Source organism: Leuciscus leuciscus (assembly GCF_965113295.1).
Source record: "Leuciscus leuciscus genome assembly, chromosome: 3".
In the NCBI taxonomy this organism is placed as follows: domain Eukaryota; kingdom Metazoa; phylum Chordata; class Actinopteri; order Cypriniformes; family Leuciscidae; genus Leuciscus; species Leuciscus leuciscus.
In genome coordinates this window covers 53,531,577-53,543,590 of record NC_138727.1, presented here as the reverse complement: position 1 = coordinate 53,543,590, position 12,014 = coordinate 53,531,577, and the positions used below count along the sequence as shown (strand labels likewise).

General features: G+C 36.3%; 2 protein-coding genes across 9 annotated transcripts in view; both read right to left on the bottom strand.

Moving 5' to 3' along the window:
* LOC309494715 (complement C3-like) overlaps positions 1-1,727 on the bottom strand; it is a gene marked incomplete at its 3' end in the record, with an annotated part of 130,628 nt that extends 128,901 nt beyond the window's left edge. Inside the window, exons 1-3 of the mRNA XM_082164126.1 lie at positions 1,575-1,727; positions 1,295-1,490; positions 990-1,158 (exon numbers count right to left, since the gene is read on the bottom strand). Coding sequence (XP_082020252.1) covers positions 990-1,158; positions 1,295-1,490; positions 1,575-1,645 — 436 coding nt within the window. The 5' untranslated portion in view covers positions 1,646-1,727. The remainder of the gene's footprint in view (positions 1-989; positions 1,159-1,294; positions 1,491-1,574) is intronic.
* The window catches only part of LOC309493628 (complement C3-like), a 528,795-nt gene that overhangs the window by 369,446 nt on the left and 147,335 nt on the right, over positions 1-12,014 (bottom strand). The gene's annotated exons all lie outside the window — the stretch shown is intronic.

Sequence of the window (12,014 nt, the reverse complement as noted above, 5' to 3'; positions counted from 1 at the left end):
CATTTACGGACGGTTGTACGGAATAGACTGCGTTACAACTCACTTTTGCCTTTCATTGAGACTGTTATGTCTCAGTCAACCAAGTGAAACAAAGCGTATTGAATATGTGAGTATTTTACACATCTGTTTTAAGGTAGAATATGTTGATTCTTATGTGTAATAAAAGTGTGAATTGGTTTTAATTACAGGTTTCAAAACCTTCTTTGGGTAGCGGTCATTGTTTCTTTTCCCACTGAAATTGAGATTGTGTTTTGTTTATCTTTCGTTTATTGGATAATCATGTCATCTTTTTTGTTTTTTATGGTATTCATTTTGTGAAATCTTTCTGTCTTATTTACTGTTGTACCACTGTATGGTAGGTCTTATTGGTTTGTGTGTTTGATATGCTTTGATTTTTTGATTTTTGTTTCCTCCCATGTGGTGTGTTCTCCAGTTTATGATTCTAGTTTTATTTGTTTTATTTTGAGTGCCATATCTATTATTGTCTTCTCTTTATATAAGTTTTTTACATTATAATTTGTCAGCTTAATTAATCTGAATTCCAGATTCACCATTTGGTTTTCTTTAGTTTATCCTATCTTTAATAATTTAATTCTGATTGTTTTCCTTTTTTTCCTTTTGTTTAATGTTTTTCTTAAATTGAGTTGTTGTTGTGGTACAGTTTTGGTTCTTTTTGGGGTTTTGATTTGTTCTATTCTCAAGTTTGTGAAATATTTTCTGAACAACATTGCTACCAATCAGGTTATTATTTCAACCAACATATCTGTGAAGGATTGTATCTGTCATTTTTATAATTTAGTATCAACTTTTTGTACTCCGGCTTCTAGTTCATTTATTTGAACCGCCTGTGTTAAAATTATCATTGTTAGGGTCTCCCATCCCAGAAAAATGGGGGTGGCGTAGTCAATTTGGTCGACATTTCTAACAGTCATTTGACCAAGGTCACACATGCAAATCTGAATTTGTCATGTTTTAGCACATAATCGTACCTGTGCTAGCAGGCGTGTAGATGGGCTTGTCTGTCTGTACAAATATATATCCAGACTGGAATGAGACCATGACCACTTTCTCCAGGGTTTTGGATAGAAACTGAGCTTGTAGATACACATACTGCTTCTCCAGAGGATCAGCAGAGAAATAGTTCTGATCATCAGGGATCTAAAGAACAGAAAAAAAAAAAAAGAAAAAAAAAAGAAAAAAAAGCATTTTTCAATTTACAAATTAAAGTGTACAATAGTAAATAATGAATTACACAGACTGTACATAAGTACATAAGTACATAAGGTGGTATCACCTTTATTTCTGTAAGTAACTGGTAATTGTTTTCTGCAGTCAGTTTCACTGTTTTGATCAGTATCTCCGTGTCTTTCTTTGGGAAGTTCATTACTGAGATCCTCACATTCAGGTTTCCTCCAGAGTAATCCTGAGCCTCCACAAACACGTTCTCTGAGGAACCCACTCTCAGCAAATTAGGAGCTGACAGAACAAACCTGAGGAGATCAAATCACAGCGTTTGAAATCTTAAAAACTGATTATTAGTAACTCTATGAGCAAACGGTGTGTTTAATACTCACAGCGGGTCACACAGTGTGAGGAGGGGTGAGGAGAGAAGAACAACAGTCAGACACAGCAGCTTCACCTCCATCGTGTCTCTGTGTCTGTGTCTGTGTCTGTGTGTGTGTGAACCTGCAGCAGCTCAGATTTATACTCGCCTCTGTGACCCTCACTGTCCAAACTGCTATCTATCTATTTGTTTTGTTTGCAGTTTGTTTTACTGGAAATTACACAAGGGAGACTTTAAGGTCACCCATGAAGAATTAAACAGTATAGCATGTATTGCTATGTTTAAAATTCACAGTAAAATCCCCAGTGTTAAATTAACATTCCTGTGTACATATGTGTCCACACTACAGGATGTTAAAATTAACACTGAAGCAGTGTTGAAGTTAATGAGATAATTAAGTGATTAATTAAGTGATGATTGGCCATTAGTGGTGACACTTAATGTTAATCAGCAGAATCATTGAAGGAAAGAGAAACGAATAACAGAAAATGTTTAGAATTTTTATTTTGTAAATGGATACTTTGATTCTGAATGTTTGTTAAAAAAATTCAGTTCCCTGAGAGAAATCAAAGACCAATAGTTCAGATTTGTCCACTAGACTTCGTTTAGTGACTCCTCCTGTAAGCTTGTCATTGTTACTCCAGCAAATGGAGATCATTTCATGATCGGCAGGCTTGAAAACCACATAAAGATGTCTATCATGAAAGAACACTTTTGCTGATGTCAGTCAAATTGAGGGCAGTTTTCCCGTAAATGACGTGCAAATGTAAATGTAACCTTTGGTAAATTGGCAGCTGCTCTGTTGATTTTTTAGGGGTCATGAAATGTCTAAACTGCAGAACTGCAATGATGTCTGAAAGTTTAATTATTATTTTTTTCAGCGATGTCAAAACATCCAATGAGCAGCAGTTCTAATTTCACTGGAGAACCTTTTTAAGTTTCACAAAGTTATATTTTTTTAGTTATTTACAAAACCATCAATGCACTGATTATGTAAAGAACCCTGACATAATAATAATAATAATAATAATAATAATGAAACTTCCAGAACATTTTAATCTCCAACCACATAGCAATTCAAAAACCTTACAAAGCAAAACTGAAGATGATTATTTTCTGAAGTAAGTTTATTTTTAACTATGCAGAATTTTTTTTTTTAAATCTTCATAACAAAAATAATGAGGCGGTCCAGAATTTAATCGCATGAAATAAACATTTACAGTGGTAATAAATAAATAAATAAATGGAATGTAAGATTTTTAAAAAAATGAAATGGAAGATTAAAAAATATGTCCTCCCTGCAGGGGCACATAAGCAAGTTGTGATTCTAATTCTAACTCTTCTTTTTCCCTTTAAAAGCATATCAGTTCATAAACTATCAGAATATACAGTATTGTACTACTTTCTCACAAACACATTATTTTACATTTTTAGTTTACAGATACAAATGCCTGAAATGCGTTTTTTGTTCATTTTTTTTGAAGTACTTAATTTTTGACATTCCAACTAATTTTCATTGTCACTGAATTATTATTATTTTCTTTATGATTTTATGAATTTATTGTAAAAACAACAACAACAACAACAGCCCCTTAACAGAGTGGACTGAGTAATAACAAGTGATGCAGCTAAATTGTCCTATTAATTTGTTTAATTCTAAATATGTGCTTTTATTTTTTTGCTGTTGTTTTTGTTGTGGCATTTAGTAGCTTTTCAGTGATGTTCTGAATTAATCTAAAAAAAAAAAATATTGTCACCCTTGTTGAGATTCATGTGCTGATTTTTGATATCTAAGTGTGTCACCGTGGATTTTTTTTCGTGCTCATGTTTGTTAAAGTCTTCTAACTGATTGTTATAATATTGCTGGACCTCATGCTGCAGTAACACAGGGTTTGTGATGAGAATATATTAATGGTACAACACAATTGTGAGATTCAAATTATCCCAGTGAAACAGGTTATTTCATGATGATTATAAAACCATCAACAGGTAACCATCATCACCTGATCTCATTTCACTTTAGCTTTCTTTGCTGCTGCAAATGTGTTTTACAAGCACTCTGTCACAGCAGCCATAGATATAATAAGCGGTAAGAGCCCAACTAATGGAAACACTATTCACTGTAATGGTGACTTTAAATGAAACACATTATAGTTAAACCTCTGTTAATTCTCAATAAAAACTTTTGTAGACGTCTGACAGAAATAAAGTCAGTCTGGTTGATAATAAGTGAAGCTGGTAATGCTGTTTGTGGAGTTGTTTAATCTTACAGTTCTGGTTTATTTCTTTGCTCTTGGCTGAGATGTGGCATTGCTATGGCCTGTTTTTGGCCCAGATCTGGCAAACAGGAGTGGCCCACCCAAGTGCCGTAAGTCCACGCTGCATGTGGGCCAGATCATCTTTCCATGTGTGCCAGATGTGGGCCGGATCTGGACATCACTGCAATACAGTAACTGCTTTTTAAATAAAGCAACATGCAGCATCTCATCAATATTTGCAGATCTTCTCCTGGACTGAAGCACAGGCTCTACTCTTCAACACAAAAGCACTCTTGCAGCAGCAAAGAAAGCTAAAGTGAAATGAGATCAGGTGATGATGGTTACCTGTTGATGGTTTTATAATCATCATGAAATAACCTGTTTGACTGAGATAATTTGAATCTAACAATTGTGTTGTACCATTAATATATTCTCATCACAAACCCTGTGTTACTGCAGCATGGGGTCCAGCAATATTATAACAATCAGTTAGAAGACTTTAACAAACATGAGCACGAATCATGTGGATAATATAAAGATTAGATGGTTTCCCATCTTTCAAATTTGCATCACAATTGTAAAATCTCCTCACCTTCGGTTGGGGGCATGATGAATTTACACATAGCCACAGCTAAATGCAGCCACATAATTTGATCTTCACACAAAGTCAAATCTGCATCTATCTGATTCTGCCTCACAAAATTGTATGCATACAATGTTATTTAAGTCTTTACATTGTAAGGGTGGATTCCTGCAGTGGTTCAAGCTGCAAGACTGCCGAATGACTAAAGAAACGTTATTAGCAAGACGGTAGAAAAATGCACATTTCTTGTCTATTCCACCCACTGCCACGTATACCAACGATGGAAATAAGCGCAGTTACAATAGCTTAATATGTGTGGGAGAGCATTGCTATAGAGAGTGACAATATTGTATTGCAATATGTAGCACTTCAAAGTCAATACCAAATCAAAACTATTTAGCACATTAGTTGTAATTGAAAAGTTTTAATAATAAGCCATGGCTCTCTAAAGATTTAAAGAAACTCCTTAATGAAAAGAATCGGGCATTTCGTGAAAATAATCATGAGGGTTTTAAAATTAAAAGGAAGATATTGAGGCCCGTGATACAACAAGCAAAAATTTACTTTAAATGTAAGGTAGAGGATCAGTAAGCGAATCAAGATGCAAGGAGTGCTTGGCAAGGCTTGAATAAGATGATGGGGCGTGACTCGAGAGATGTAAATAATGATATTATTATAGGGACAGATGATTTGAATTTGTTTTATGGAAGATATGATGCAGCTGACAATTGGAATAAGATTGAAGAAATAAGTGATAGGATTCCAGTGGGGCCGCCGATTTGGTTGACAGGTGACCAGATCAGATGGTCCCTTAAATGCATTAGGCCCTAAAGCACCAGGTCCAGATGGCCTTAAGGGCAGAGTTTTAAAGATATGTTCAAACGAACTAACTAACCCCTTAACAAAATTATTTCAGTTTTTAACAGACTTACAGATTGTACCAAATACATGGAAGTTATCATACGACCCCTTCCTAAAAAAGTGAGAGCAAAAAATCTAGAGGACTTTCGTCCTGTGGCTCTTACATTAATACTTGCTAAATGCATGGAAAGAGTAGTTAGTTATCACCTGAAACCATATATATATCAGAGCAACTAGATGTACTGCAATTTGCATAAAAATCGCAAAGAGCGACAGAGGATGCAACGCTCACTATGGTTGATAAAATTGCTAGCCATTTACAACAAGCAAAGGCTTATGTGCGTGTTTTTTTATTGATTATACCTCTGCCTTTAATACTTCACTGAAAAAAATTATACTTTGGATTAACTTAAAAAAAATTATGTAATTTGTTACAGCAATTTTTTTTTCGATTTTCTTAAAACCATGAATTTTGATTTAATGTCAAACCAAAATTTAAAAATTTTCCAACTCAACTCAACTCAAGAGTGTTAAAGTTAATGAGATAATTAAGTGATTAATTGAGTGATGATTGACCATTCTTGAAGACACCTGATGTTAACAAGCAGAATCACTGAAGGAGAAAATCTCAAATTGTAAGTTACCATTATGATGATCAGTGTTTGCTTTAGTTGGGCTCTTGACCCTTATATGTTTACTACTTTAAATTTTGCTTGTCTGCTGTTATTGATTTATAACAGTCAGATGAACAAAGAGACAATGTGATCTGATGGTGTTGGTTATGTTTTGACATAATCATGTTGTGATCCAAGAAATGAAACTTATTGAGATAGTTTGGTTTAACTTGTTAATTACAGCAGCTCTGTGATTCTACAGCAAATGATTTTCAGAGTTTTTCATATAATCCAAAGTATTTAATAAGCTTTGTTCTGATCAAAAGACTTTCAAATGAATTTATTTAGAAACACAGACATCAATAATCAGCCTGTGAATCTCAACAATGGTGACAATAATAAAGCATGTTGCAGTGGCTGCCACCAATCACAACTCATTAATGGCTCCCATCATGCATTGCGGTATGAATAAATTATGATCTGAATTGTCTATGTAATTTACTTTTCCTAATTGAATATTCTGCTCGTCACCATTGTTGAGATGCATTGACTGAATCTTGATGTCTGTGTGTGCCTAAAAGAACTTTTAAGAAATCCTTTATATTATATCTAAAATTCTGGATATTTATGCAGAATCACAGTTATTCTGTAACCAACAACATAAATCAAAAACATAAAGTTCAAATGATGATTGTCATAATATATCCAACACCATCAGATCACTTTTTTTCTTTGTTCATCTCACTGCTATAACTCAGATACAACAGCCAATCAAAATCTAAAGTTAATAATATAAGCGTCAAGAGCCCAACTAAAGCAAACACCCATCACCATAACGGTGGCTTACAATTTGTGATTTTCTCCTTCAGTGATTCTGCTTGTTAACATCAGGTGTCTTCAATAATGCTCAATCATCACTAAATTAATCACTTAATTATCTTATTAACTTTAACACTCTTGAGTGTGGACTCATATACACTCCCAGGAGTGTTAATTTAACACTGGAGTTTTTGCTGTGTACAAAGAGCCGTAGTTAACTGACAAGCTGAGCCATATCGCATTAATTATCGCTGGCGATACTTCCGCGATATTGATGTGATATGGCTCAGCTTGTCAGTTAACTATGGCTCTTTGTAGTAAATGCCGCTCCATCTGAAAGCAGGTGATGGTGATTTACTACTAATCAAGGAAACGGCTTTACTGACGAGATGCGCATAACAATGTGATGCGATATATCGCCCAGCCCTAAATGTAAGTAAAACAAAATAGTTGATTTTAAATTATTCAGAGCCTGTAACAGAAATATGCCATAATTACGTACTGCTGGGCGAAATTGAGAATAGGTTTGTTGCAATGAGAAAGCTGATCTTCATTGAAGTCGCCACAGACGATTAGAGGCCTCAAATCGATGATCTCCAGAGATGTCAAGAGGGCGTTCAGGTGTGCCAAAAACTCTGCCAAATTATAACTTGGTGTTCTGTAGATCACTGCAAGAAGTGCTTGTTTGGGGGCTTCTATCTTCAAAACCAAATATTCCAAGTCAGTAACATTCTGTATGTACATCAGAGGACAAACTTGAAAGGTGTTCTTCACATAAATGGCCACTCCACCACCATTCTTGTTTGCCAAATGTGTATAGTTTGTGTAGGATGCATGCCTGTTGCATTTGTACATGGTGTATCCATCCAGATGTAGATGAGCAGGAACAGCTGAGCCTGACAGGTGTGTTTCAGTGAGGCACAAAACATCAGCCAAGAGAAGCTCATGGTGGCATTTTAAATCCTCCATATGACACTCCAGTCCCTCTGTGTTATGATGGATGATTTTAAACCTCTGTTCGTTCTCAATAAAAACTTTTGTAGACGTCTGACAGGAATAAAGTCAGTCTGGTTAGTAATAAGTGAAGCTGGTAATGCTGTTTGTGGAGTTGTTTAATCCTCCTCTGCTGAGATCTTCACAGATTTAATGTCTTCTTTTCTCTTCAGTTGATTTCATCTTAGACTGTGTCTGAAGTCAGTTGTAGTTCTTGTGTTTCTGCTCGTCTCTTTTTCTGTTCTCTTCTTTCCTTCAGTGATTCTGCTTGTTAACAGGCTTATTAAGGCTGGGATGACTCCATATTTAATATACACAGATTTTATGGCTCAGATAAGGTCCAGTTCTGGTTTATTTCTTTGCTCTTGGCTGACATGTGGCATTGCTATGGCCTGCTTGTGGCCCAGATCTGGCAAACAGGAGTGGGCCACCCAAGTGCCATCAATTCCATGCTGCGTGTGGGCCAGATCCGCATTCCACAAGTGCCAGATGTGGGCCGGATCTGGGCCGAAACAATGTTGCTATCTGGGATATGTTTGCTGGTGTAAACCAGAGGGTTTTAAAGTCAAAGAGTGGCAAATAAAAAATGCTATAAAGTAATAGTCAAGAGCAATGAGTGATTATTTTCCTTTTCTTTTGTTGTTGGATTAAAGGGTTATTTCACCCAAAAATGAAAATTCTGCCATTACTCACCCTCATGTCATTCCAAACCCATACGACTTTCGTTCATCTTCAGAACACAAATGAAGATCTTTTTAAGAAAATCGGAGAGCTTTCTGTCCCTCAATTGGCAGCTACGCAAATGACACTTTGACACTTCAAAAAGTTCATTAAAGGGATCATCGGATGCAAAATTCACTTTTATATGGTGTTTGCATGTAAATGTGTCTTTGCAGTGTGTGGACACAACCACCATACAATTATCATTTAAAGAGACATGAACCGAAACGGAGCTGTTTTTGAGGAGGTAAAAAGGGTGTTGTTTTACAAAACCATTGAGGAAATTTAACCAAAGTATGTTACAAACTTTACAAAAAGACCCTAAAGGATCATACTAACTTGTGGAAAAATGGGCATCCGATGACCCCTTTAAGAGATCGTAAAAGTAATCCATATGAATTAAGTGATTTAGTCCAAGTTTTCTGAAGAGACGCGATCTATTTATATGATGAACAGATTTAATTTTGTCTTTTATTCACATATAAACATTCATCAACACAAACATCAGTTGTGTTAAGCTCAAGCATGTTTGCTTGACGTGTGAGAACCATTGAGGTCTATTCTCGTGTTACGCATCACGTTTGAGCTTCAGCAAGAACCAATGAGGATCATTCTCGTGTTATGCAGCACGTTTGAGCTTCAGCAAGAACCAATGAGGTTCATTCTCGTGTTTCGAAGCACGTTTGAGCTTCAGGAAGAACCAATGAGGTTCATTCTCGTGTTTCAAAGCACGTTTGAGCTTCAGGAAGAACAATCGACAATCAAGCAGACAGAAAAACTGAACAAGACTAGGAAGCGAAAGGCTTACTCTAAAAAATGGCACAAAGAAATGGCTCAGAGGCAAGGTGTTTATGACAAAAGACAGGCTGTACGTAAAGTCTATGATTACAAAAGAAGTAGTGAATCCAGGCAAAGGCGTAAACAAGCCATGAAGAACAAGTATTGGAACAGTATGTTTTACAGGGAAGAACACAAACAAAAAATGAAAAACAAATATAAAAATATTAAAGAATACAGAGAGAGAAGAAAGGCTTATGAAATTAGCAAGTACAGAAATAATCAACAATACAGAGGGGAAAAAAAAAAAAAGAGTAAAATAACCTTAAATTACAGGAATGATGAACAATTCAGAAAGAAACAAAATAATTATATAATTCAAAGTTACAGGAATGATGAACAATTCAGAAAGAAACAAAATAATTATATAAATCAAAGTTACAGGAATGATGAACAATTCAGAAAGAAACAAAATAATTATATAATTCAAAGTTACAGGAATGATGAACAATTCAGGGAGAAACAAAATAACTATATATTGAGAAATTACAGGAGCAATGCTAAATATAAAGAGCAACATATGCAATATCTTGTTAATCGATATTTAAAAGATCCAAAGTTTAGGCAAAGGCAAAATGACCATTATACAAACCGATGCAAAAATGATCCTAACTTCTATGAAAAAAGCAAGAACATCTTTAAACAACGTTATCACTGTAATGCACATTTTAGGGCTCGTCAGAAAGAATATAATTTATTTAAATCTAAAAACAAAATATCTGAACTCAAGATACTTTACAAAGTACACTGTGCACAAGACATACAGCGCAAATACAAAAACATGAATCTGATGCACCAGCAGAGAGAGACTGTACAAAATACCCAGCCTGACACAGTACAAGATCCGACTGTGTTAAGAGCCTTAAATGTTTTCAGAGCTGTTATAAAACAGGGGCCAACTTATGTCTGCACAAGCTGTGCCAGAGCACTCTTCTCAAATCAAGTAAAATCATGTGATCATGAGCGCTATCAGAAGAATCCAACAGTTGCTTCAGTTTGCTTGACTGGAAACTATGTTCACGCCTGCTCCGACTGCCCTGATCAATGTGCCTTGGAAAACAGGAAAACTGAGTGGATCTGTCACTGCTGCCATAACACACTATTGAGAGGTCTGAGGCCAGACATTGCCTTAGCCAATAATCTTCAGTTCGCTCCCATTCCTCCAGAACTCTGTGATTTGAATGTTCTTGAAAGACACGTTATTGCAAAGTACATTCCTTTTGCTAAGATTGTTACACTACCGAAAGGCCAGCAAAGAGCTATTAAAGGTGCTGTGATTTCTGTTGCATCTGAAGTAGAAACAACAGTGAATTCTTTACCCAGACCAAGAAGTGAATCACAACTGCTTACAGTGAAACTGAAGAGACGTATGTGTTACCAAGGTCACTATCAGTTTCAGACTTTGAACATGCAAAAGGTTTTGTCTGCTTTAAGAAAGCTAAAAGATATCCATTCGGAATATAAAGATATCTTTATTAATGCAGAACTCTCTGAAGAAGAAATGTTTAATGAACAGTGTGAACAGAGTGACATCAGTGCTCCTGATGATGAGGAAATGGATATTGAGAACACTGAAGAACAGAGCAATGAGAATGAACCCAATGATTCTAATGATGACACTCCTGAGCAATCCAGAGGCCTTGCCTTGGACACATGTCTTCAGCCCCCAGATCTTGGCCAGCAGCTGTTGACGTATGATGATGGAATATTTTGCATTGCCCCAGCAGAGAGAAACACTCCTGTAAACACTTTCAAAATTCTTAAACTTGAGTCTATGGCGTTTCCAGTGCAGTTTCCAGATGGCAAGAACACACTTGATGAGCCTGGTAGAGCAAAACATGTTTCCCCCAGCAGATACTTTAACTCTAGACTATTCTCTATTGACAATCGTTGTGCGAAGGATACCAACTATATCTTCTTTGCGCAGTTTGTGACTGAAATGCACATGGCCACATCTAGTATGTCTATCCAGCTGAGGAAAGCAAAACCCATGACCCGTGATGGACGCAGAATAAACTGTTCAATGCTGCAGGACAAGCATGAGTTAGAAAAGCTTGTAATAAATAAGGAAGCTACACGATTCATGCAACCATTAAGAGGGACTCCAGCATACTGGGAGAAATCTCTCCGTGATCTGTTTGCTATGCTGAGACAGCTGGGCACTCCTACATTTTTCTGTACGTTTAGTGCTGCTGAGATGAGATGGCCTGATGTGATTACTGCTATTAAAGCACAACAAGGTGAAACCGTGAACTTTGCTGAATTAGACTGGTCTGAAAAATGTGAAATCCTCAGAAGTAACCCTGTGACAGTGATGAGAATGTTTGAGAAACGAGTTGAAGCCTTGATGAGAGATTTGATTAATTCACCTGCTCGACCTATCGGTGAAGTAATTGACTTCTTTTACAGAGTAGAGTTCCAGCTACGTGGCTCTCCACACATTCACTGCTTATTTTGGGTGAAAGATGCTCCAGAGTTTGAAAAAGATCAAGATCAGGATGTGTGTGATTTCTCATGCAAATTACCAGACCCAGACAGAGACCCAGAACTACATAGAATTGTAAGTGAAGTACAGATGCACAGTCGTAAACACTCAAAATCCTGTAGAAAGAACAAGAAGCACTGCCGGTTTGGATTTCCTAAACCACCCATTAAAAGAACTATGATATCACGCCCCAGGCCTCCTCCTGCAGATCAGTCTGATGAAGGGAATGAAGCAGAGGAAAGAAATTATGCCAGTTTCGCAAAAGAGCAGCTACAGAATG